The 25,877-nt window shown below is 39.7% G+C and overlaps 1 protein-coding gene across 2 annotated transcripts in view; it reads right to left on the reverse strand.

Moving 5' to 3' along the window:
* LOC126162339 (cleavage and polyadenylation specificity factor subunit 1) overlaps positions 1-25,877 on the reverse strand; it is a 316,445-nt gene that overhangs the window by 244,968 nt on the left and 45,600 nt on the right. For both annotated transcript variants that reach the window (XM_049918776.1, XM_049918777.1), the window contains exons 3-6: positions 24,996-25,210; positions 20,990-21,342; positions 13,679-13,929; positions 7,709-7,890 (exon numbers count right to left, since the gene is read on the reverse strand). In XM_049918776.1, the coding sequence (XP_049774733.1) occupies positions 7,709-7,890; positions 13,679-13,929; positions 20,990-21,342; positions 24,996-25,210 (1,001 nt within the window). The remainder of the gene's footprint in view (positions 1-7,708; positions 7,891-13,678; positions 13,930-20,989; positions 21,343-24,995; positions 25,211-25,877) is intronic.

Below are 25,877 nucleotides of genomic sequence, written 5' to 3' on the forward strand. Positions count from 1 at the left end.
GTATTGGACTGATGATTATGGTTAAGGCAAATGTTTATTACATCTTAATTGTCACAAAACAGGGCCTACATTGGAAATGCTACCTTTGAAAGCCTGTTTCAGATTTTTCTGTGAATGCTTGCTAGCAGCAAACACCACATAACAAATCAGTAGTACTATAAACATGCCCACTGAAACATGATATGGCCATGCCAATCAGTGGGACATAAGCATTCAAGTTACTACAATAGATGCTCTAATATGTCCCTGTCTTATCTCTTCTACATTATGTCTCATCTGTTGCTTTCTGTATTTCCACAACTGTAAATGATCTTTGTCTCTCATACTGTTCAAATTTCCTATCAATCTAAGACCATATGATTGAATTATCATTAACAGAGTTTTTAATGTATCTCACAATACCATGTTTGACAATTTTCAGTGCTTTATTGGAAACATTCTGACCTACATTACGAGTTTTATCTAGCATTCTGATAAGTTAATAGCCAATTTAGAAAACCTCTTACTTCATTGATCTCATACGAAGTTCAACACATCTTTACACCAAACTAGATTATCGTGGGGAAAAAAATTGTAAGAATAATATTCATGAAGACAGAAATGTATTAACTTTTCCCACAAATTTTGTCTAGGTAAGTAATGCAACACAAGACAATCATCATACTGAATGAAGTGGAGTTCTGGAACAATTATTCAACTTGCTCCTACATGTGGTCTGGCCTGTCGTTTCTGCCTCTCATTTTCATTTACCAAATGTGTGACATGAATTCTTTTAACAGTCTGACAGGCCTCTCATCTACATATAAATAAAGCCAAATTATGACAGTTGTTTACATACGGAGTTCTACACAGCAAAACAGTTCACTCTGGTGAGTTGAAAGCATTTCATTAAAAGCAATAAGAATGGTAAAGTATATTTTCTGGAATATCTAAACTACATGCTGCATTAAACCAACATGCAGATAAAAGAACTGCTGCTATTCTCAGTTTAACAACAGAGTTAAACTGGGACATAGTAAGTGTGGTTAACAGACATCAAACATGAGAGTACAGTAGATTTTCTGTTCACTTTAGCTTTCTACATTTCAACTGCTTATAACATCTATTTATTTCCAACCAGCAGTTATTTTGTTTTACAAGGGGACTGCACCTACTCTTCATCACTGATTTCATCCAGGTAGTCCAGGAATGGAAGTAGGAGCTCAAGACAGCACAGTGCCTACAACAAATAGCTCTTTTGGCACAGGTCAACTGAGGAATGAACAGTTTATGTTAGTGTAGTTTTTTACCAAAAACAGTAAACTATAATCCAGCATAATTTTCAATAGGTGCTTCAACGCTTCACTGTGGATGCTATCATCATATGGCTTCTGTTCTTCTTCTACCTATGTTCCAGCCACATAAATATTTTCACTTTTATATTTTCAGCTAAGTCCATATTTTTCATAACATTCTCGAAAAATTCACATTATTCGATTGAGACCTAGCGAGCAACTGAGCTTCATAGCCATAGCTGGTGTTGTCCCCAACAGCTAATGGGCTGATTTTCCCTGCATTGGGAATTTATTGTTCACATGCAGCTGCCGAGGACTGCTCGAAGGTCAAAATGAAACAACTGAAAACAACATCCTGTATGCTTTAACTATAATCCATTCATGGAAAGTTATTTTCAATCCCAAATTTTTCTCTGTCTTTCTTTTTCATGCCTTTTATAAAAATATTAATAAACACAACATACTGAGTATTATTTTGGTTTATTTACAGTGAAAGTAATGTAAAAGTTGAAAATAAGAAAAATAAAAAAGTTTCTGCATAAAGACTCAACACCATGACCCTCTGATTACAAAGTGGAAACTGCACTAATATAAATGGCTCATACCTCACCTGACCTGCGCCAAAAACATTAATTTTACCTAAATCCTTGGCCACCTGTAGCTCACACTTCTGTTAATTTAATTTCTGGCCAAGCCCTGCATATCCTATAAATCTGGATAAAATCAATGATGACCAGTATGTGCAATTCCCTTGTTAGAATACTTGATTCAGATGCCATAAAAATATGTAGCATTCTAACTTGTGCCTCATTAGGAGACTGCCTTTAACAAACTCTTGTCTGCCCCTATTTGACTTGGATATCTCTTAATTTCATTCTTTAATTGTCTGCAAAAGATGAAATAAATCCCTGTAGCACTACGCCTCTGGGGCTGTCAGGCTCCTGTCTCAATTATTTTAATCGTGTACTGCCTCGAAAGCTTATTATTGCTGCCTGATACCACTACACTTTTAACCATCTGCTGGAATTACCTTTCACTTCCCTGTTATCTCTAAATATACGAGTGGTGCTGGATGCTTATTTCTTGTGTTTCATAGCTTGCACCATTTTCTGTTTATTTAACTCATTTCTCAACATGGATATTGCATAGATTTATGCAACATTTAGTTTCAATGTTTTGTGTTAAGTCACAACTACAGAATTTAAGATGAATTTTATTTGGTGAGATTGTTTCAATAAATCTGTATTATGTAACACCTCTCCAAAAACTGTGAAACAGCTCATTGACAATGTAATTATAGTGTGCATTACTGCGGGAGGTAACCCAGTTTCAAGTAGTTCTGCACAATTACCTCTACTAACCCCTGCCAATAAATAAGATTTTGTCTTCCTCAAGATTGCTGGATGGCTGTATCTGCTCTCCTCCAGAGTTCTTCAGTGGTAGTACACTTTTATCCGTTGTTGAGCACAGCAACACTTTGTTGCTGACAACATACTCTCTCTTTGCTGCTACACATTCCATCCCCTCCACACTCTCTAATAGCACTCTCTCTCTCTCTCTCTCTCTCTCTCTCTCTCTCTCTCTCTCTCTGTGTGTGTGTGTGTGTGTGTGTGTGTGTGTGTGTGTGGTGTGTGTGTGTGTGGAGGGGAGCGGGGAAAGGGGGGGGGGGGGGGCACTCATACGGAGATACATTTTCAGGTATGATGAACACTACAGTTGTCATCTGAGACAACTTTGCACACCAAAAACACGTTAAAAAATGTAAATACTGTAGAACATTCAAATCGGTGTTTTCATTGATAAATATGAAATTGTTCCACCAAGCAGCAATGGCAGAATACATTAACTGTATTTAGTGTCCTCGTATCAAGTGCCAGTTTTTGAAATGGGTTCCTCAAGATATTTATGCACCACAGACACTTCACTTTCTCTCTACCTGGATGCCATTCCCAAGGCCATTGCATCACCTTAGTCTGAACTGTGTAAGTGAGCTGTTCTTGGAATATGTCTGCATTTCTAATTTATGGATTTGTAGTTATAAGACATGTAATTCTACAAATGAAATCAGAATGACAGTGTTCAGAAATAAAATATTCAGCAAACATCAAGTCACTACTGTGAAGAAATAGAAGTTCAGCACTCCATATGCACGTAAAAATTCTGTATTAAACTATTTACTACATTCCATAATTCACAAACATGAAGGTTGGTTTAGTCAATATTGAGGTCACACTTGCTGCTTCTACACTTTAATTCCACCTTCTCACATTACCTACAGAAATGTGCAGCCTCAGACTAATTTAGACTATCATGCACATAAAGGACTATAATAAATAATTCTGTATGTCAGAAATAGCTTCTTGCTTTTGAGAATAAACAAAAACACCTTCGTTCCTTGAGGATATCTTATGGTATTTGAAAAAGTAAATGCAAGTTTGCAACTTGATACAGGGAGCCTTCTGTTGTCTTGAACACAAAAAAGGACACACAATTTTGCCACCAAAATATTTGATCACCTACCCTATGATATAATATGTCTGATAGGCAGCAAAGTTAAATTTGAAATAAAACTTAAAAAGTTTCTCCTTGACTGCTCATATCTGTATAAAAAAAAGAACACCCTGTACATGATCAGCATGTCGCCACATTTCCATATGAATGTGTAACGTGAATGTAAAAAAGACATCTCTCAACATTAGAAATAATCATACAAATTATCTATGGAAATCCATTCCCACTCCCCTTCCACCTGAAACCTTTCTTGTCACCATAGATGCAACACCCCTTTACACAAACATCCCACATACCCATGGTCTCTCTGCCCTTGAATACTACCTCTCCCAACGCCCACCCGAAGATCTTCCTTATCGCACTTGTCAACTTCATCCTCACCCATAATTACTTCACTTTTGAAGGCCAGACCTACAAAAAATTAAGGGGAACGGCCACGGGAAGCAGGATGGCTCCGTCCTATGCCAACCTCTTCATGGGCAGTGTGGAAGAGGCTTTCCTGAAGACCCAACAGCTGCTTCCCCTGTCCTGGTATAGGTTTATAGATGACATCTTTGTGGTCTGGACTCATGGTGAAGAAACACTCCTTAATTTCCTCCATAACCTCAACTCCTTTTTGAATCTGAATTTCACCTGGTCCTTCTCCAAAACCCAAGCCACCTTCCTGGATGTTGACCTTCATCTTGTTGAAGCTCACATCCACACTTCTGTCCACATCAAACCCACAAACAAACAACAGTACCTTCACTTTGATAGCTGCCATCCATTCCAAATCAAATGCTCCCTTCCCTACAGCCTAGGTATTCGTGGAAAACGTACCTGCTCCAGTGACAAATCCCTCAACAATTATATCAATAACCTGACCAGTGCTTTCCTCTCCCGCAACTATCCTGCAGACCTTGTCCACAAACGGATCTCCCGAGCAATACATTTCTCCCCGTCCAACAACAATGTTCCTACCTCCAGACCACACAGAAGCATCCCCCTTGTCACCCAATATTACCCTGGCCTCGAATACATCAACAAATTACTCCGCCAGGGATATGACTTTCTGAAGGCAAGCCCTGAAATGAGATCATCCCCTAAAAATATTCTCCCCACATCACCCAGAGTTGCCTTTCATCAGCCCCCTAACCTCCGTAACATCCCTGTAGGGTTTCTACAATATTCCCAGACCACCTTCTCTACCTAGCGATTCCTATCCCTGTAACCGACCCCACTGCAAAGCCTGCCCCATGCATCCCCCCACAACCACCTACTCCAGCCCTGCTACTAGTATAACACACAATTCAAGGCAGGGCCACATGTGAAACAACACGTCATTTATCAGCTGACATGCCTGCACTGCACAGCCTTTTACTTTGGTATGACGACAACTAAACTGGTTGAGCGTATGAACGGGCATAGACGAACCGTCCGCCTAGGAGATGTCCAATACCCAGTAGCAGAGCATGCCCTCCAGCATAATTCTAGGGACCTAGTAACCAGCTATACCGTACGTGCCATTTGGCTTCACCCACCCAACACCAGTCCCTCGGAACTGCAGAGATGGGAACTTGCACTCCAACACATCCTTTCATCTCACCATCCCCCTGGACTGAACCTATGTTAACCAACCTCGCTTCCATTTACTCGTCAGTCTTCTCCTCTTTCCCTTTCCTCTTCAGCCATTCACGCATCTTTTCATCCTACACAGTTGTGTTTATCTTTATACTATATACCTCTTTACTTCTGTATGCATCCTCTTGGGTTTGAAGCTGGCACATTACTTACAGTACAATATCTTTGGCTCCCCTCTGACACCCATGCCTCCCATCTTTACTACCCTCCCTGTTTACCTTTCCCCTGTTGCTTCATAACCTGGGTTGTGAGTAACTGAATCCACTTTCCCTTCTTCCCCTTTTTTCCCCTCTCTCCTCCCTGACGAAGGAACAAAGTTCCGAAAGCTACGATACGTAAATGTTCTGTTCTGTTTTGTGTATCTATCGGCTATACTGGGCTGAGATAAGTACTGGCCAGCCCCTCTATCTCTTTGTTAGTATTAATTTACAGATCAGTAGCACAAGCAGTTCTGAAAGACCAAGTATTAACCATTACTGAAACCTCCACACTAGCACATGGTGTAGCGTCCGCAGACAGCAATGCAGGCACTGACCTTGGCATCCAGTTAATCATACAGATAGTAAATACTTTTCTAGGATACATAAATGCCACATCTGTTTGACCTGTTCACCTAGTTCTGTAAGAGTTGTTAGTTAACGAGTCGCACGAGTCACTTCTCGTCCCATCTTATCCAACACATGCTCAATTGGAGACAAGTCCAGAGATCATGCTGCCCAGGTAAGCTGCTGCACATCGTGCAGAGCACATTTAGTTTCAATGGCAGTGTGTGTGTGTGTGGGTGAAACTTATCATTTTGGAACAACACATCTAACTCCTGTGGCAAAAACAGCAAAACAATGGGTCTAATAACATTCTGCAGGTACCTAACACTGGTTAGCATCCCCTCCAGAAACATCAACAGTAAACAGGAGTTGCAGCTTATAGCAAATCAGACCGTAGGGCCTAGGGCGGAACTAGTGTGTCCAGTCAAGCTGTGCATATCAATGCTGTGGCATCAGTGGAAGACAGGCTAGAGGTGTACATGCTCTTAGTCCCACTGCTGATAACTGGTTTGCAACAGTTCAAGGTGACATGTCTGAGTTCACAAGCTCTCTTATCTGTGCTATGGTAGCTGTACGAACTGCTACTGCTGCCCTCACAATACAAGGATCCTGGTGAGCGTCTGTGCTGTGCGGACACCCAGAACCTGCTCTACAGTTGTAAAGATGTTCACATGACCACTGATACCAGCATCATTGCACGCATCTACATGGCATGATTGCTTACTTGCTTCACATGCTTGCACCACACTGAGCCTTCTGGTTGTGAGAATTCCCTCCAGATGGCACTCTGGTAGCTATGCCACTATGCTACCTATTGGTGGATGACATTGAAACCGTTATCAGTATACCTATTATCCCCCAGATGGCATATACCAACACTCGATCACAATCAACATCATCTTTCTAGGTGTACTAATTTTTTTCTGGTAGTGTATTAGGATGGTTTCACAAGGATATGGTAGGTGCTCAGAAGTGGCTTTGCTGAAAGTCTCATCCTGGTATTTGCCCAAAATGATTTAGGCAAATCACAGAAAAACTAAGAATGGCTGGATAGAGGAAACTCTATCCTTCTGATTATTAGGTCCAGAGTCTTATCAACTGCACTGCCTCATTTGGTTGCTCCTTATTGTATAATGTTCTTTTGTTCATATATCATATGCAGAAGAATTATAATACAAAAAAACTGTTTTGCTCTGGTTCCTCACATCTCGCTAAACTATCACTGCAGCTAGTGATTCCGAACACGCTGCTAAAAAAATGACACCAGTAATTATCTAATACCTTATATTTAGGAAGTAGGTCTTAAGAACAGCTGTACAGTGGTGCTATCTTTTATTGTCTTGATGTAGTGAAGTATTTATTATGTACTTTAAGAAGATTGTGTGTTGGTACCCAGTATGAGAACAGTTTTCGTCAGGTGTGTATGGAATTAACACAGAAAAGGCAAAGGTACAGCATTTGCCTTCATCAATTTGGGAAAAACAACAAAAATCTATACAGGATGGAGAGATGGATGTTTAAATGCTACTCCCCCCAAAATGTGAGTCCAATGCCTTACCCAATAACATGTGACTCAAAGAGAACAAAAAAAATCTAATATACTGGATTTTAAGAAGTTTTATTGAGTTTTATTATGTGTTGTTGGAAAGATTTTCCAGTATAAAATGATCTGGAACGTAGTAATTAACTAATCACATTTCTTTATAACACAGAATGAAACAATGAAACTCTTAAAACTAGGTGAACAGAAACACTTACGCAAGTTGTCAGTACACTAGCTGCTGCCTTATCAAAATGGAAACTTCGAACACTTCTCATACTGTCAGCATATAAGGTGAGAACATAAAGTTCTCCTCCTTTCAGAGAGATAACCAACCGGTCATGAGAGATAAAAGAAGCTTGCGCTCCTTCTAAAGTTATCTTCACACCCTCTTGTACCTCTGAAAAATAAGAAGAGTTCCAGTTGTCAAAATGTTTTAGAAATCAATAACTGAAACTGACTACATGCAAAATTCAAAAGAAAATCAATCATAAATATTTCTAAGCATAAGAACTATTGGTTCAAAGGACACCACTCATCGAAAAGCAGAAGCACTGAGAGATCGATAGGCACACACAAATGAAAGAAAACTTTCTATCTTTCAGAGTAAACCTTTTCTGAGCTAGAGTAAAATATGCAAATACACACACACACACACACACACACACACACACACACACACACAAGTGCGCGTGCATGCCTCAGTCCCTCAATGGTGCTGGCTTGATGAACAGTATCAGCGCTGCACTTCAGCAGGTAGACTAGGTTGTTATGGGGATTGTGTTGGGTAGGGTGGGTAGAGGGAGAGAAAGGCAGGAGGCAGGGAGAGAGATTGGTGATGGGTGACTAGTGGCTTGGAGGGAAGCAACTGGTTTGCCGGCTAGGTATATGGGGAGGTAGGGGTGGCAGGTACACTGGCCAGGCACATAATGCATGGAGCTGGCGGGGAGTGGCACAAGCTTCTGGTGATGTGGGGATGTGAAATGGGATGGGGAGACAGGAAAGAGAAAGAAGAAACTATCGGGTCTTGGGCGTGTAGACAGTGAGTTATTGGATGTGGAGGCCAGGATCATTATAGGAGCAGAGGATGTGCTGTACAGATAACTCCCATCTGACAGTTCAGAGAAGCTAGTGGTGGAGGGAAGGGTCCAGATGGCTTGGATTGAGAAGCAGCCATTGAAATTGAGTACGATGAGCTCAGTTGTGTGAAAGCCACCGGGTGGTTAACTTTGTTCTGGGCAACCATTTGGCAGTGAGACAACTGGTTGATAGTCACGCAAACATAAGAACCCATATAGTGTCTGTGGGAGATTTAATGTATGACATGGCTGCTTTTACAGGTGATCCAGCATCTGATGGGTAGGATAAGCCTGTGACAGGACTGGAGTAGCAAGTGCTGGATCTGTGGATTGCAGACATCTTGTATCTTGTTCTACCACAGAGATACGAACCCACTGACAAGGGATTTGGAGTAGGAAGAGCATGGGGATGAACTATGGTACTGTATAGGTTGTGTGGCCAATGAAAACTACTTTAGGAGGGGCAGGAAGGATCTTGGATAAGATTTCCCTTATTTTAAGGCGTCACAGAAAATAATCAAAGCCGTGACGAAGGATATAGATCAGTTGTAATCCAGGGTGATATTGGATGATGAGGGGGACACTCATTTGTAGCTTATTCCAGAGTGCGGTGGGAGAAACCAGAGTGTGTGTGAGTGTGTGATGATAAGGCAGGGTTTTTGCCTGACTGTAAAAGCCTTTGTGAGACCTTCAACATACGTCCACGTGTGGCTATGCTGTATGGATGGGATGGCAGCCATCAAAATGCAGGTACTGTTGGTAGTTTTTGGGTTTAATGTGGAGGGAGGTGTGGGTGGAGTCATCAGAGAAGTGGAGTCAACGTCCAGAAAAGTTGCACAGGTGGGCACACGAGAACCAGGCAAATCAGATGGAAGATACTTGACCAACATTTCCAAACCAATTGCCTGAAGCATAGCCTCTCACATCCGAGACGTGAACCACTTGCATCACGGACTCTCCACCATCACCAACTCCTTACCTCCTGAATTCATATTCATCACTATTTATGCCACCTCCTTGTACACCAACATTCCTCATGTCCACTGCCTTGCCATTATCAAATACTACCTCTCCCAGTCTCTTTCAGACTCCATGCCCACCACCTCGTTTCTTATACACCTTATCAACTATATCCTGACTCACGGCTTCTTTTCTTTTGAAGAGAAGGTATACAAACAAATCCACAGCCATCTAGAGGAAAACTTCCTAGCCTCCAAAACTCCCAGCCCCTAGGCTGACTCAGGGTCAGTGATGGTATCTCCATGACTCAGGGCCAAGGCATCTTATCCTCATTCCTTCACAACCTCAACACTTTCTCTTCCATCTTCTTTACTTGGAACTGCTCTCCCAAATGTGCCACCTTCCTATATGTTGACCTCCACCTCTCTTATGGCTCCTTCCACACGTCTGTTCACATTAAACCCAAAAATCACTTGCATTTCAACAGCTGCCATCCCTCCCACACAACACAGCCACACGTGGACAGCTTATCTGCAGTGCTGAGAACTCCATTGCCACATATGCTAAAAGTCTCATAAAGGCCTTTGCAGATAGGCACTACCTCCAAAACCTAATCCACTAAAAGATTTCCTATGTCACATCCTCACACTCTCCCAATCCTCCCAACACCCACAGGAATCAGCTACAAAGGAGTGTCTCATCGTTACCTAGTATCACCTTAATCATTTCCTTCATCAGGGCTTTGACTGTCTCTCATCATGTATTGAAATGAGACATAGCCTACCCAAGATCCTCCAAACCCTAAGAAAGCAGTCTTCGGTTGTCCACTCAATCTACACAATATCCTATTTCATCCGGATGCCACTCCCACTCCCAACCCCTCACCACAGGTATCATATCCCTTTGGCAGATGAAGTTGCAAGACCTGCCACCCATCCACCACTTCCTACTCTAATCATGTCACATGATTATCCTATCCCATCAGAGGTCAGGCCACCTGTGAAAGCAGCCAAGTCACATACTAACTCTGCTGAAACATGGCACAGCTTTTTGTCAGTACGACAATAAGGTAAATAGTCACTGCCAAATGGTTGTCAAACTGACTAGCCAGTGGCATAAGATGCAGCTGAGCACAACATGCTGCATTTAATAAATGGCTGCTTCACAATCTGGGCCACCTGGATCCTTCCATCCACCACCAGCTGCTCTGAACCGTGCAGATGGGATTTATCCTTACAACACATCCTCATCTCCCTAATTGTCCTAGTCTTTATCTCCAGGAACACACAGTCGCCACACCCCTCATCCAACAGTTTCCTCTTCCTCTGTCCTCTCCCCCCTCCCAATTCACATCACCATGTCACCTTCAGAATGTCCCCAACCCCACCAGCTCCATGCATTACGAGCCTAGCCCGTGTACTTGACACCCCCCCCCCCCCCCCACATCACTTCACACTCAGCAAATCAGTTGCCTCCTTCCGATCCTAATCCCTCTCCTTGCCTCTCTCTCCCTGTACTCAACCCGCTGCCCCATCTGACAGAACCCTACCACATCCTAGTCCACCTGCCAAAATGCAGCACTTGCATTGTTCGTTCAGCTGGCACAATGTAGGGACACAGGTATGTGCACGCATGTGTGCATGCATACATCATAGGTATAAATATTTCAATAGTATCCTACCATTGTTTTCATCATAAATGAAATATAGATCTGCTCTACCTTTAAAAAATTGTCCAGTTAGGTATGTAAATTACTGAAAAAACAAAAACAAATGTGATGCAGTCAGGTGCCTGAATGGGAAATTGAAATCAGCTCCTGTTAGCTTCAAGGTAACAATGGACAGAATACAGAACACTAAAGCCTAGAAGGCATAAGGAAGGGGTAATCAGCATGTATAAAAGGAATAACAATTGTCTTAATGCCTTAGTATACTAGGGATTACATGATGACACTGAACTGTGTTGTAACAATATTGTGCCAAGAGAACACAGTTACCTGACAGAATTTCCATGAGAACATTATATACCAATTGCATTGGTACTGTTTTCCGTCCCAAATTTCTGATGTACTGGCAAGCTTTGAAATGGCACGAGCAACTGAGATCAGGTTCTTGTTTTTTTCCTTGCAGTTTTTTCATAAAGTCACTATAACAAACGGTTGACATCACTTCTGTGTAGAAAACTGTATGACATGATGATTCCTTGATGACTATAAGCATAAATCATTATCTATTAGACCTCTGATTTTGACTGAATTATCATCTCCTCCTCCCCCTTTCTGTGGTCATGGTGGCCCTTTGGGTAGGGCACTAGACTCTTGGCCTGGTGGTTCTCGTTTCAATCCCAGATAGGTGTTGGGACTTTTCCTCGGTGCAGCCCCTCCAGGGCAGACCCTGGTCCGCTCAGCTTGCTATTAAATGAGCACCGGGGATCTTTCCTGAGGATAAAAGGCAACTGGGGCAATGGGCCTGTCTCTCTCCCCCCCCAGCACTGCAGTAAATTATGGCTGTATTATATCTGCACAGGTCACTGGCTAGTGACACAGACTTTACCTTTACTTACCCCAACACTATGTAGGAAGGTCTGACCTGTCCACTCATTGCTCACTGAACTATGATTTCCACTCTGGTTCAAGTATGCTTCACCTTTCAGACTGAATCTTTGTTAAACAAGACTGTGATGTTTTGCCAATCCCTTTCCCACTTGGTAGCCAAACAAATAATAAACAAATCTACAGGAATTTCACTCTTGTTTACATCTTTCTTCAACAGAATTTATTATAAGCTTCACACTACATTCATTTGTTGATGTTTTCAACATTTTTGCTCTTCAACTATCAATTATGCTCATATGACCATGCAAAAATGATTACATCAATGAGAAACTGTACTATGGTCAACCATAACATATTAAAAACTTCATGTGCAGCATTGTAAGTTTTCTCAGGTTTTAACAGGAGTTAAGATAGGAGAAAATAGGAGAAAAAAAGAAAGTCAGAAAAAATTTCTGTGCATTACACTGATTCATAATACTGACTAAGGACAATATGTCTTCAAAGATGTCTTCCTGCTTAATACGAGCAAACAAAACAGATTACAATTATTACTGACATGGTCTTCTAATTTCATCTAGCTATAAAAATCAAATGATTACTTATCTCAATCTACAATATGAAAGAAGGATGGAAGATTAGGGCTTAATGTACCCTCGACATCGAGATAATTAGAAGCAGAAACTCTGATTTATTCAAGGATAGTGGAAGGAAAGCAGCCATGCCCTTTCAAAGGAACCATTTGTCTGGAGTGATTTAGGAAATCATGGAAAACCTAAATCAGAATGGCTGGATGTGGGTTTGAACTGTCATCCTCCCAAATGCGAGTGCTAATCACTGCGCCACCTTGCTCGGTTCACAACCCTCAAGGGAGCAAGATCTACAAGAAAGCAGTATAGTCAAATTTATGTTCATTATAAAATGAAATAGCTGTATGGCACTATTGACTGAGAGACCCTGTTTGGGGATATTTAGCCACACAGAGCAACTCTTTCTATTTGACACCAGTTCAGCAACTTGCACATCAATGAAGATGAGATGAAATGATTAGGGCAACACAAACAACCAGTTCCCAAGAGAAGAAAGTCGTTGACCTGGCTAGGAATTACACCAAGGGCTTCGCAACGTACAGGCTGTGACGCTAGCCACTACACGTCATGCAGCAGACTTTTGTATTATGATTAAATTTTAATGCCCTTGCATACAGTACCTAAAAGATATTACTGTAAACACTACCATGGGGCTCGATACTTTTCTTCCATAAATCGAGACTGGATTAAGTATACTGAATCCGCTGATCAACATTCAGTAAGCACAAACCTGAAATATTTCTACACTTACTTACAGAATATAAAAACAATAATATGCCAATGTCCCACTTCATTCGAACTTCTTGTGTGTAGCTGATAGTGAGATCTTCATAAAAAGAAAATTGAACTAAAAGCACATTATAAATTAATGTAATGAGTTAAAAAGCTATTGGCTGAAGAAACAGTAACTACTACACAGAATTCTCAGTAAGAAGCAAATGTCTTTCAAGAATGAAGCGTTGTAGTGAATGTATTATTAATTTCATGCAAAAATTTTGTTTTACTCACTCAAAGGAAAATTTGTGCTGACGTCCGTAATACTGTTCAAGGATACTCCATATGGAGGTACACTTTGATTGAGATATATAAGAGCATTGATAGACATAATGAGTGTACCTCCCAGAGGTTTCCGTACAGGAATGGCCTGGACACAGTCAAATGGTAAGTTCGATACTGACCAAATTATTGGGTGAACTTTCTGTTGAATATTTAAAGATATTGCCACCATAGATACTGTGTCCTGCCTCACAGCAATTCGACTGCAAATACAAAATGTGTAGTTCTATTAATGATATCTTAACTTTTTATATATTTGATGTAGTTAGCTAACTAAAATTAGAAAAATAAAACTAAGCAGCTCATTACTTTTGTTCCTAATATAAGAATAAAATACAACAACAGTGTAATGTCAGAGTAATTAATGTGCAAAGCAATTTCAGCAGAATAATCTTTTCCTTTGGGAGGCTATTTTCTATAATCTGAGAATAGTCAGTATTGGACCTGAAACACCTATACATTTAGAAGATTTACACAACAAGACTGAGGACTGACCAATAAATAAAAAAATGGCTTCTGGCAAACAACACTCCATTATTCTAAGCAATATCTGTCGCATTGTTTTTTTCGTTAACTGCACACATATAAATATAGGCATCAGATAACCATAAAAAAGTGGACTTAAAATTAACATTATAAATTACACAACAACAACAACAACAGGTCCACATAAAATACCAATACTTATAAAAAGCAGCTCATTCGTTACCAAGTGGTATGCTAACTATAGCAACATAGTAAATTAATTACAAATTAGAACATATATGTCACTTGTGTATGATTTACCATTCATCTGCTCATATTTTTCAAGAGACCTGGTAAATATGTTTTCAGATAACTTATTATAAGTTCTACTAACTCAAGAACAGCGCACCCGCCTTAATAACAGTCAATATGACTCAGCTCATCCATAAACAGATCTCCAGTGCTATCTACTCCACTCAAACCTGTTAACCAGCTGCAGATCACATTATATCAACTAGACCTTGACAAACTCAACCAAATCCTTCACCAGGGATTAGATTATCCTAGTGAAGCCCTGAGATGAGAGTGGTATCCTACCCACATCACCCAAAGTATTGTTCCATCACCCACCCAATCTACAGAATATACTTGTCCATCGCTGTTCTAATCCATTCCCTTGTGGACAGTCTAGATGCAAGATTGCCCCATATGCACACCTACCCACCACCTCCTACCGCAGTCCAGTCACAGGCATTTGCTATCCAGTAAAAGGTAGGGCCACATGTGGAAACAGCCAACTGCTGAACATACACTATCTCTTGATTTCAGTTCCCTGTTACAAAAATTTTGTGAACTATTTAGCAGAACACACTCAAATAAAATGAATCGTTATGCAGTGTCTCTCAAATGGTGTTGCTGACTTTCAAAAATCAAAAATAAAATAAGTAGACAGAAGGAAAGAAGACATAAATGCAAGATATCACAATAAAAACTAATTATGTTTAAAAATACTGTACAAGAATTTTGTGGTACTCTGATTGTACTTGACTCAAAGAATGAAGCACACACAATTTGTGCAAATGCTGATGCACTGCTCACGAAATGTGCATGTCTGGTTTTGTGTCCTGGTCCAGCCCACCATTTTAACTTGTCACTAATGATCATTGAACCATATAACACTTAAAAAATAATATGTGTCAACTCAGAAATTTTTTTTACTTTTTTTGTCAATACATTTAAGTAATGCCCTGTTCTCTAGTTTTCAGATTTCCCTGCAAATTTTCCCAGCTACTTGATGAGGCTTGATAAGAGTTCATTTAATCTTAACACACAAATAGTATGCAGGAAAGAGAGACCTGATTTATGTCTATATGGTAACTGTTTCTCACTTTACAATCGGGATACTAATCAATTAGTTAATAACTCTGCACACCAATGATTCAGCTAGCTCTCCTTTGAACCAGGTGCTTAACACACTCATACCTATGACAGGGAAGTAATTTCTACCATGAATGATTGCCATAACTAGGAAGAATTAAGGTTTCAGAGCATGCATTAATGAGCAGAACACAAGATCTCAAAACAAAAGTATGAAACTTACAGACTGGAAAATAGAAGGCGGACTGACAAAACTGCCACCAGGCACAGTGTCAGAAGGCTGTGGGGCGGAAGGTGGGGGTATGGGAGGGGTGTGGGCGAGTGGAAAAGGAGAGGAACAGAGAGGGCACACCAAGGGTGGGTACCTTGGCAGATGGCAGCACACAAAGAAGCTGCCTCCCTAGGAGGTGATACCACAGAGAGGAGGGGGGGGGGGGGGGGGGGGAGCAGAAACTGTTGGGTGAAGGGTATGCAGACAGCAGGTTACCTTAGATTGAGGCCAGTATTATTTCGGGACCAGAGAATGTATTGTAGGGATAACTCTCATCAACGCAGTTCAGAAACGCTAGTGGTGGAGAGGAGAAACCAGATGGGCCAAGCTGTGAAGCAGTCATTGAAATTAAGCATGTTATGTTCAGCTGTATGTTGTGCCACAGGGTGATCTACTTTGCTCTTGGCCACAGTTTAATGGTGGCCATTCATCCTGGTGGACTGCTAGTAGGTAGTCATAACAATATAAAAAACCTATGCTATGATTGCAGCAGAGTTGGTAAATGATGTGGTTGCTTTCACGAGTGGCCCAGTCTCTGAAGGGGATAGGATAAGTGTATGACAGAACTCAAAATGGTGGGTGGATGGACTGCACAGGTCCATAGGAGGTATGAAAGGAAGATTGAGAAAGACGAACCAAATGGATAGCATAAATCTGGTGGATTAGGAGAGTCCAGAACACTCACACCCACTGAAAAACAGTACATGTGTATTCGCATACTTCCCATCTATTGATGACATAATTAGCCAATGATAGGCCTGAATATGAGGGCGGTTTGAAAACTTCATGGCCGGCCGCGGTGGTCTAGCGGTTCTGGCGCTGCAGTCCGGAACCGCGGGACTGCTACGGTCGCAGGTTCGAATCCTGCCTCGGGCATGGGTGTGTGTGATGTCCTTAGGTTAGTTAGGTTTAAGTAGTTCTAAGTTCTAGGGGACTTATGACCTAAGATGTTGAGTCCCATAGTGCTCAGAGCCATTTGAACCATTTTGAACCAAAACTTCTTGGAATCACCACGAGAGGTCAGCGTTAGCGCAACAAGTTGTTCATGTGATATTCATTGGACCGTTACCTGTAAACACGTGCCACATCAGTACTCTTGGAAGATAGCTGTAGTGGTGACGTGGCTCTGTTGTTCCCCCACAGTGATTTGCAAAGTTGGGAAAAATCGATATTCGAGCAGTGATTAAGTACTTCTTAAAGAAAGGTATGAAACCAAAGGAAATTCATGCAAATTTCCAGAATACACTGGGGACTCCACTCCTTCATATTCAACTGCTACCAAGTGGACAAATGAATTTAAATTTGGTCGGGAGAGCTTAGATGACGATCCGCGCAGTGGTTGGCCAACATGTGTCACTACTCCAGAAATCATTGCAAAAGTGCACAAAATGGTCATGGAGGATCACCGATTGAAAGTGCATGAAATTGCTCACGCTTGCCAGATGTCATCTAAAAGGGTATATCACATTTTAACTGAAGAATTAGAAATGAAAAAATTATCTGCAAGATGGGTGCCGCGACTCCTGATGCCGGATAAAAAACATGTGCCATCGCCATGGCAAAATTACACAAACTAAGGTACGAATTGTGGTCACACCCGACATATTCACCTGATATGGCTCTGTCAGACTTCCATCTCTTCCCAAAACTGAAAATTTTTCTTGGTGGATAAAGATTCACTTCAAATGAAGAATTGATAGCAGGAGTTGACAACTATTTTGCAGACCTGGAGGAAACTCATTTTCGATATGGAATCAAGGCTCTGGAATACCATGGGACCAAGTGCATTAATCTTCAAGGAGACTACACTGAAAAATAAAAAAAAGTTTCAGTGATGTAAGAATTTTTTTCTATTCTGTTCCGAGAACTTTTCAAACCACCCTTGTATACATTTCATTGGGAACATGAAAAGGGGGTGCTTTAAAATGATGACATTCATGTAAGTTACTGTGTTTGCATGAATGTTTTTCCATGTAGGTTCACCATAGAGCCCAGATGTGTTAGCATAAAGCAACATTGTGTTTTAAGGGAAGGTTTAACACACACTGAGAATATGTTTCAAGAAGGCTCTTGCCATGGGAGATTCAGCCATCTATCACATTTGTGCACAGATTTTGATTGGAAATTTCAGGCTTTTAGCTTCCTTCAAGACACTGATAAAGTAAAATTAGGAGGATCTTTCCTGTATACTTGTCTTTGGTATTTAGAAGGAAGAAAGGAAGGAAGGTTAGAGTTTAATGTCCCATTAACACTGAGGTCATTAGAGATGGAGCACACACTTGGAGCATTTCAAGGATGGTGAAGGAAATAATCACCTGTGCCTTTTCAAAGGAACCATCCTGGAATTTTCCTGAAGCAATTTACAGAAATCACAAAAAACCTAAATCAGGGTGGCCGAATGCACATTTGAACCATCGCCCTCTCGCATGTGAGACCAGTGTGACATTATTAGACTGGAAGTTACGATCATGAGGTTATCAATTTGTTACTGAAAATATTAGCTTTCCATTTATTCTTTCACTTTCCTGAAAGTAGAGACTATATCTGCCAGCATTTCTGGTTTGATTTTCCTTAAAGAAACCAAAGTTAGGTTACAAAACAGTAAGCATTTTACTATGTAATCAAGCAAAAGATACACTTTGAATCCACAAAGAATACCTGAAAGATCTGATGCAAAGCAGAAGTTGTTAGTAAATGCTCCACACATCATTCATTGATATCATAGCTAATCTTTTAAGAAAGCTACACAAACAGTCACTGCAGGCATTTCCATTACATGTGACTGCACTGTTCAAGTGACCAGTAAATCTATGAATGAAAGGTTGCAAGCCAATTCAAGTTGTAACTACCATAGTAACAATAAATGTCAAGTATGGTACATCCCTTCCCTACAACAATTACACATACTAAAAAAGTAATTCATATTGCCTGGATGAGAATTATGGTTTCATTTCTTGCCCTTCTACAATATCTTCAATGTATTTAAGAAAATTAAACAAATGGGTTGTGTCTTACATACAGGCTACCAGTTATGCATGGCTGCATTTCGATGTCTGTACAATTATGTGTGTACATACATTGGGAAAAGAGCAGTAGTTGATAAGCTAGTAATGTGTGTGTGTGTGTGTGTGTGTGTGTGTGTGTGTGTGTGTGTGTGTGTGTGTGTGTGTGTGTGTGTGTGAGCGCGCGCGCGCGTGCGTGCGCGCTGTTACATGTTTCTGTGTGCCATGCATCTATCAGTTACAGGCGAGAAAAACAACAATACGGAAGAGATAAGAGTGCTACTTGCTATATAAAGGAGGCATTGAGTCGAACTCAGGCACAATGAAAAAGAATGCTAGAAATGTAAACATTTTGAGCATTATTTTTCATTGTGCCTGTCTGAGACTCAACACTCCTCTATGTGGCAAAGTAGTAACCTATTCTTTTCACATTGTTGTTTTTCCTTTCAGGATTTTCTACTGTTCAGTTACAGGTCAGAAACATTTTGTTTCTTCTTCCACAATGTTAAAGACAGTTTAAGCTAAACAAAAAGCATTATTCACTGTTAAAATATAATAAAATGTTTAAATAACTGTCTTTCTAGTGATCAAATTTTGTTTGTAATACATTTGGGTCAAAATTGCCTAAGTGAGTATCCGAGTTAAAATTAACCTATTTATGTATGGCAATATCATCCAGCCACTTGGAAGTTAAGTGAATCTAGCATTAAATAAATAACTATTTTCAACATCAGATGGAAAATTTAGTGTTTGAGTAAACTTAATCTAAGAGTAACTTTATGTTCTACACTATTAAAATCATACTTCCTTTAATGAAAAGCTGCATAACCTATTTCAGTGAGTAACCTATATGAACTGAATATGCTTATATCACACTTATAATCACAAACTAACAATGGCTGTTCCCTTTTTTAGAGTATCCATATGTTCTACATCTCTCTTTGCTACTCACTAGATAGAGGATATGTTGAGTCACGAACAGGCACCACAAAACGACAGCTGAACAAGTAAGCTTTTGGCTGCCAGAGACAGTGGTCATCAGTGTGAGAGTTGAGTTTGCATGAATGTGCATGTTTGCATGTTGTCTAATTCAGAAGAAGGCCTTTTGGCTGAAAGCATACTGGTTTAGCAGTCTTTTTGTTGTGCCTGCCTGCACCACTATATGGTGAGTAACAATGTAACCTTTTCATAGTACTGTCACTATTCCATACTGGATTTTCCTTAGCTTGATACGTATCTCTCTCTTTATTTTTTGAATCTAAATACATATTTGTATGCTTTATTCTTGCTTTATTCATCTAGTGAACGTTTTCAGCAGAATCCTTGTCTTACAATGTGTGTGTGTGTGTTTTTTTTTTTTTGCATCTCAACCATACACCAATATCATATCTTAAAGTAGCCTTAATAATCATGATTATTAAAATCATAAACAAATAGGTATAAGTAAAATATAGCTCATAAAACGTGGTAATACAGAGTGTAAATATTTCTGATAGGAAATGAAGAATCAAGTCCATATTAATTCATGGTATGAAATAATGTCAAAATAAACACAAAACCAATTCTACAATATTGTGAAAAGAATAGCCTGCTATTCACTGTAAAGATGACACAGTGAATTTTTTCATTGAGTCTGTAACTCATTGTGTTATCTGTACAGTGAGTAGCAATCTACCTTTTCATAATATTGCTGGTTTTCTAACCTGGACTTTCCTGTCTGACAAAACCAATTCTTCTTCTCTTTGTGACAGCTGGTTCTTGTTATTGAAGCCATTGTTTAAGGCATATTTTGTTGGGGGAGACACAGCAGAGGATATGATGGTTCAATTATATGACTTTTAATTCTTAAAAAATTGATCACTTTGAATACTTTACTGGTAGAGATAACAAAATGGATTATTAGATTTACCAGTAAAGGATTTACTTTTCAAGCAGAGAAATATCAGATGGTCTCTGATGATGCATCCCACTGGATGAAACAAAACATCAGGCAGAAAAATATACCTTAAACTAATGCTTAAATTTCAAAACTCAGGTGTCATCAAGTAATCAAACACTGACTATTAATGCCTGTAATGCATGATCAATTCTTTTCTTTGCTTATTGATATTGGCAATACATCAAAATAATAGCTTGAAGGAAACTGACCCTGGAAATGTTTTCACTGGTTCATACAAAATCAGTAGAGTCGGCTCATAGTAACCATGAAGAAACTGCACATCAATGACATTATCCATTTTTTCATCAAGTTCTTTCAAAACAATCATGTATGATGCCAAAACAGGAAGTTTAGAACTTGCATTTGCATTCTGAGAGTTTACAGCTGAACCTATTATGGGTTTTGAGGCCTCCCCAAGCAACACCAAATCTGGATCATCCAGAGCTGTTTCTCGCCTGAAAGGCAGAACCACCAGTTTGCGTCCATACACCAGCATAGCTGCACACCTACCCTCTGGATCGACACGGACCATTGGAATATGGTAATGATGAGTCCAGCCACCCTATGAAGTAAGATGTTTTATAAATTACAATACAAACAACAGTGCAATTATTTACACCACTGTTACAGGTAGTGCTTCACATATATGTATGAAACAGAATACAATGCTTATACCAATTGTTTTCCTTAATTATTCATTTCTTGCCACTCCATTTATTTTACTATTCCTAAGGATTGCAATGACATGACACGGGAGATGGAGGAGGAGACAATTATAGGATGAGGATTGGAACAGGGATTAAGAAAGCAAGAAAGAGGGGTGGAGGCTATTATACAGGTTTCTCACATTTTTAAATTCAACACCATATTCTAAATTTACTCTTATGAGATAAGAAACGAAAGGGTGGAAGTCACTGTCTCAGGTAGTACAGGGTGCAGCAGAAAGAAGCTTAGAAAAATGAAACCAAGTAAGATAGGACATTTTTATTTTTATTATCTAAGAACAAACATAATGTCATTTAAGAATACATGATAAATGTGTTTTAAACTAGGTGTCACCCAAATGGCTGCCACCATTGTTAATGAGTTGTTCTCTGAAGCTGTTCACTACTCAAAAAGTCTTAACAGGTGTGATTGCTTCAACTTTTTAAATTATCATTTCCTAGAGGGCTTCTAAACTTTAATGGTGATCTTGGTACACCTTGTACTTGAGGTAGCCCCACAGAAAACAGTCACAGGATGTCAAGTCTGGCGAACATGGTGGCCACCCAATATCACCATGTAAAGAAATGACATGTCCAAGAAACACTTCCCTCACCAATGCAAGTGACTGACATGCTGTGCGGCTGTTGCACCATTGGGGAACCACACATTTTCAAGGCCATTAAACACTTCGCCGAGTTTTGACTGCAGGAGCATGGCACAGTAGTGATTGCTGCCTACAGTTAACACTCTCACCATTTTCTTCAAAAAAAAAAAAAAAAATAATAATAATAATAATAAAGGCCAATCACACCAAAATTAGAAACTATACACCACACTGTTACCATAGGATTGTGGAGTCATCGTTGATGGAGTTCCTGGGGGTCATTTTCACACCAACCCTGGTAATTTTGTTTGTTGGCTGTACCTGGCAGATGAAAATGTACCTTGTCAGGAAAAAAATCACACCATCTTCTTACTGAACGTTCACAAGCATGTCTTGACACAATGTTGTACGGACAACGTAATCTCTTCCATTCAGTTCTTGAACCAAAACAATCTTGTAAGGTTGCATTTTCAAATCTCAATGCCAGATTCTTCTCACACTTTGATCAGGTAATTGTGTGGCTAACGCCCACTTTCTCGAGGAACATCAAGGAAATTGTTGAACTGAACCTCTCATTGCAGAAACATTTTCTGGGCCTGTAGCAGTCCATAACTGATCTTGAAGTTTATATTTCAATGCAGACCCCGCCTCTCAAAAATTTGAAACCTATGATAAATGGTTTTCTTATCGGGAACAGGGTTCCGTCGACTGAGCGTGAATTGAATACAGGAAGTACACTGAGTAGTTATTGGCGATCCGCCATTTTCAATAAACGGTTCAATGAAAAATGTGTGATGTTAACCTGATCAAGCATGGTGTACACTGAAAATGGCACGTATGCAGCTATTCAAGGACATGCCCTCCCCCCCCACCACTCTACTCTGTCGCTGCCTTCTGCCTCTCAAATTGAGGAGTTCTTTCTGCCTCACCCTTTACTGGCTTATCAATTAGCAATACATTGAGGCATTTGTTTCTAAACTACTTATGTTTCATAATAACAAACATGGTGGCACTAACATGAAAACAAGATAAAAACACAATTCATCTCTGATGCACATACAGCGGCATTTACCACGATTGGTTATTGAAGATGGAGCATCACTCGTATAAAAACTTTGACGTATGCATTTAATGTATGGTGCAGCACACTGTTGTCCCCAGAAAGATGAACAAAAGTTCCAAGAAAAGTTTCACGACAGGCATTATCATAACCGGAAGAAATTTTCGCCATGGACAGAAACTTATACACAGAACTGCCACACGGTCTCATCAAAGAACTGCCTGTACAGTAGAATTTGAGAATATGGTGTTGGATCATGTAGGAGAATATTCATTAATAGCACTGGTCAATTTGTGACACACATAAAAGAATACAGCGTGGGAAGTAATGGAGGAGCATTAATTAAAATCTTATCATAAACAAAGTGTGGAAGCACTGGGTACAGAATTTAGTTCTGCGGGCGGGTTAACTTATGTTGTAACAAATGCATTGAAACTGGCAGTCGCAACTCAGAACAATTATTATAAACTTACATTGTTGTATCAAGTTACATTTTTATGTCAATACTAAACATAACATTAATTCTGAGTTACTGGTCCCATATTTAAAAGTACTCAGTTTGGTATCCTTCACAAATCATATAATTTTGGACCTAAGGTTTGTGAACCCTTGTATAATGTATATGTGACATGTCTTTCATCCATCCAGAGCTGCTGTCAAAAGTCTTTAATGCACTACTAGTTACGATCATCAGATTATTATCCATTGGTACTTGCAGTAAAATTGACAAAAAAATTATTATAAGAAATAAAGAAATTCCAACAGCAGTTGTGGTGTACAAAAAATTATGTCACTTGTATACAGGGTGTTACAAAAAGGTACGGCCAAACTTTCAGGAAACATTCCTCACACACAAAGAAAGAAAATATGTTATGTGGACATGTGTCCCGAAACGCTTACTTTCCATGTTAGAGCTCATTTTATTACTTCTGTTCAAATCACATTAATCATGGAATGGAAACACACAGCAACAGAACGAACCAGCTTGACTTCAAACACTTTGTTACAGGAAATGTTCAACATGTCCTCCGTTAGCGAGGATACATGCATCCACCCTCCGTCGCATGGAATCCCTGATGCGCTGATGCAGCCCTGAAGAATGGCGTATTGTATCACAGCCGTCCACAATATGAGCACGAAGAGTCTCTACACTTGGTACCGGGGTTGCGTAGACAAGAGCTTTCAAATGCCCCCATAAATGAAAGTCAAGAGGGTTGAGGTCAGGAGAGCGTGAAGACCATGGAATTGGTCCGCTTCTACCAATCCATTGGTCACCGAATCTGTTGTTGAGAAGCGTACGAACACTTCGACTGAAATGTGCAGGAGCTCCATCGCACATGAACCACACGTTGTGTCGTACTTGTAAAGGCACATGTTCTAGCAGCACAGGTAGAGTGGCCCGTATGAAATCATGATAACGTGCTCCATTGAGCGTCGCTGGATGAAACTAAAATGAGCTCTAAAATGGAAATTAAGCGTTTCCGGACACATGTCCACATAACATCTTTTCTTCATTTGTGTGTGAGGAATGTTTCCTGAAAGTTTGGCTGTACCTTTTTGTAACACCCTGTATATAGGGCAATGCCACTAGCCTTTGAAGTTTTCAAACGTTCCTTACTTTCAAATTATAGTAGAACAAAGTAGAGACTTCTTGCTGATTTAGAAGAGAAAAATTTGCTTTTATTTTCTTCATTCATTTATTTGGTGAATAGTTAGTCCAGTTCTTCTTTTAAAGAGTCGTTTTGGATTCACAAAGTGAACCACTACGATAGCTTTCAAAATAATCTTTATACTCTTTGAGAAGAAAATATTCAGTTTTCATTTAATCACACATAATGAAACATACCCTCATCTCCTCTTCTTCAAAATAGTGTAGAGACAGTGTCCGCAAGTCATGGATCTCTGGATCATATTCAACAACACTTAGCTTTGCATCACGAAAGCTAAGAAGTAAAGAATCTCTCGAGGAGCCAGCAAGGCTAACAGCCTGCATTGACATGACATTCCCAAACAATGTGTATGTGGCTAAACATTCCAGTTTCATTTTTGGTGGTCTGTTTTCTGAAAAGTGGAAACTGATTAGTGTTACAGATTAAATTCTGAAAGCAACATAAAACTTACAAAACATATCAGTTCAAAACAAAATTTTATGACCATATGCAACTATTAAATAATCATGTCATTAAAAAGACATATTTTGCACTGTGAGCCCCAAAGAACTAAAGTTATTAGTAACATGTTATTTTAAAGATACATTCAAAAATGTTATGTACACGGCCAAACATTCAATACGACCATTAAAAAACTCTCATGAGGAAGATGAACAAGCTGAAAAAATGTTATACCTTTGCTGTTTTATCCATCATGTGTGAATTCCCCACAGGAGTGCATAATTTTATTTTTGTTTTCTTGCTGGAAAAATGAAGGCACAACTACACTTCAGTAATCTTTCTGCTTTATCCAGAAAATCAGAAACATAAGAAGAAATGTATGAATAAATCATCTCATGGCTACCAGCTGCCTCAAGTGGTTACACATCCATTTGTTTTGTTAAGGAATCTAAAGTCTTGTTAAGAGAGCAGTTTACATACACAAATTGTAATTTACACAATTAAAATACTCTGTCAGTGACAATATTTTCTTTCTGAGGTATTTCTGTAATGATATAAATCACAAACAGCCCACATGAACCATGGACATTGCCTGTGTGGAGCGGCTTGTGTGCCTC

The sequence above is a fragment of the Schistocerca cancellata genome, chromosome 2 (assembly GCF_023864275.1).
Source record: "Schistocerca cancellata isolate TAMUIC-IGC-003103 chromosome 2, iqSchCanc2.1, whole genome shotgun sequence".
Classification (NCBI taxonomy): Eukaryota; Metazoa; Arthropoda; class Insecta; order Orthoptera; family Acrididae; genus Schistocerca; species Schistocerca cancellata.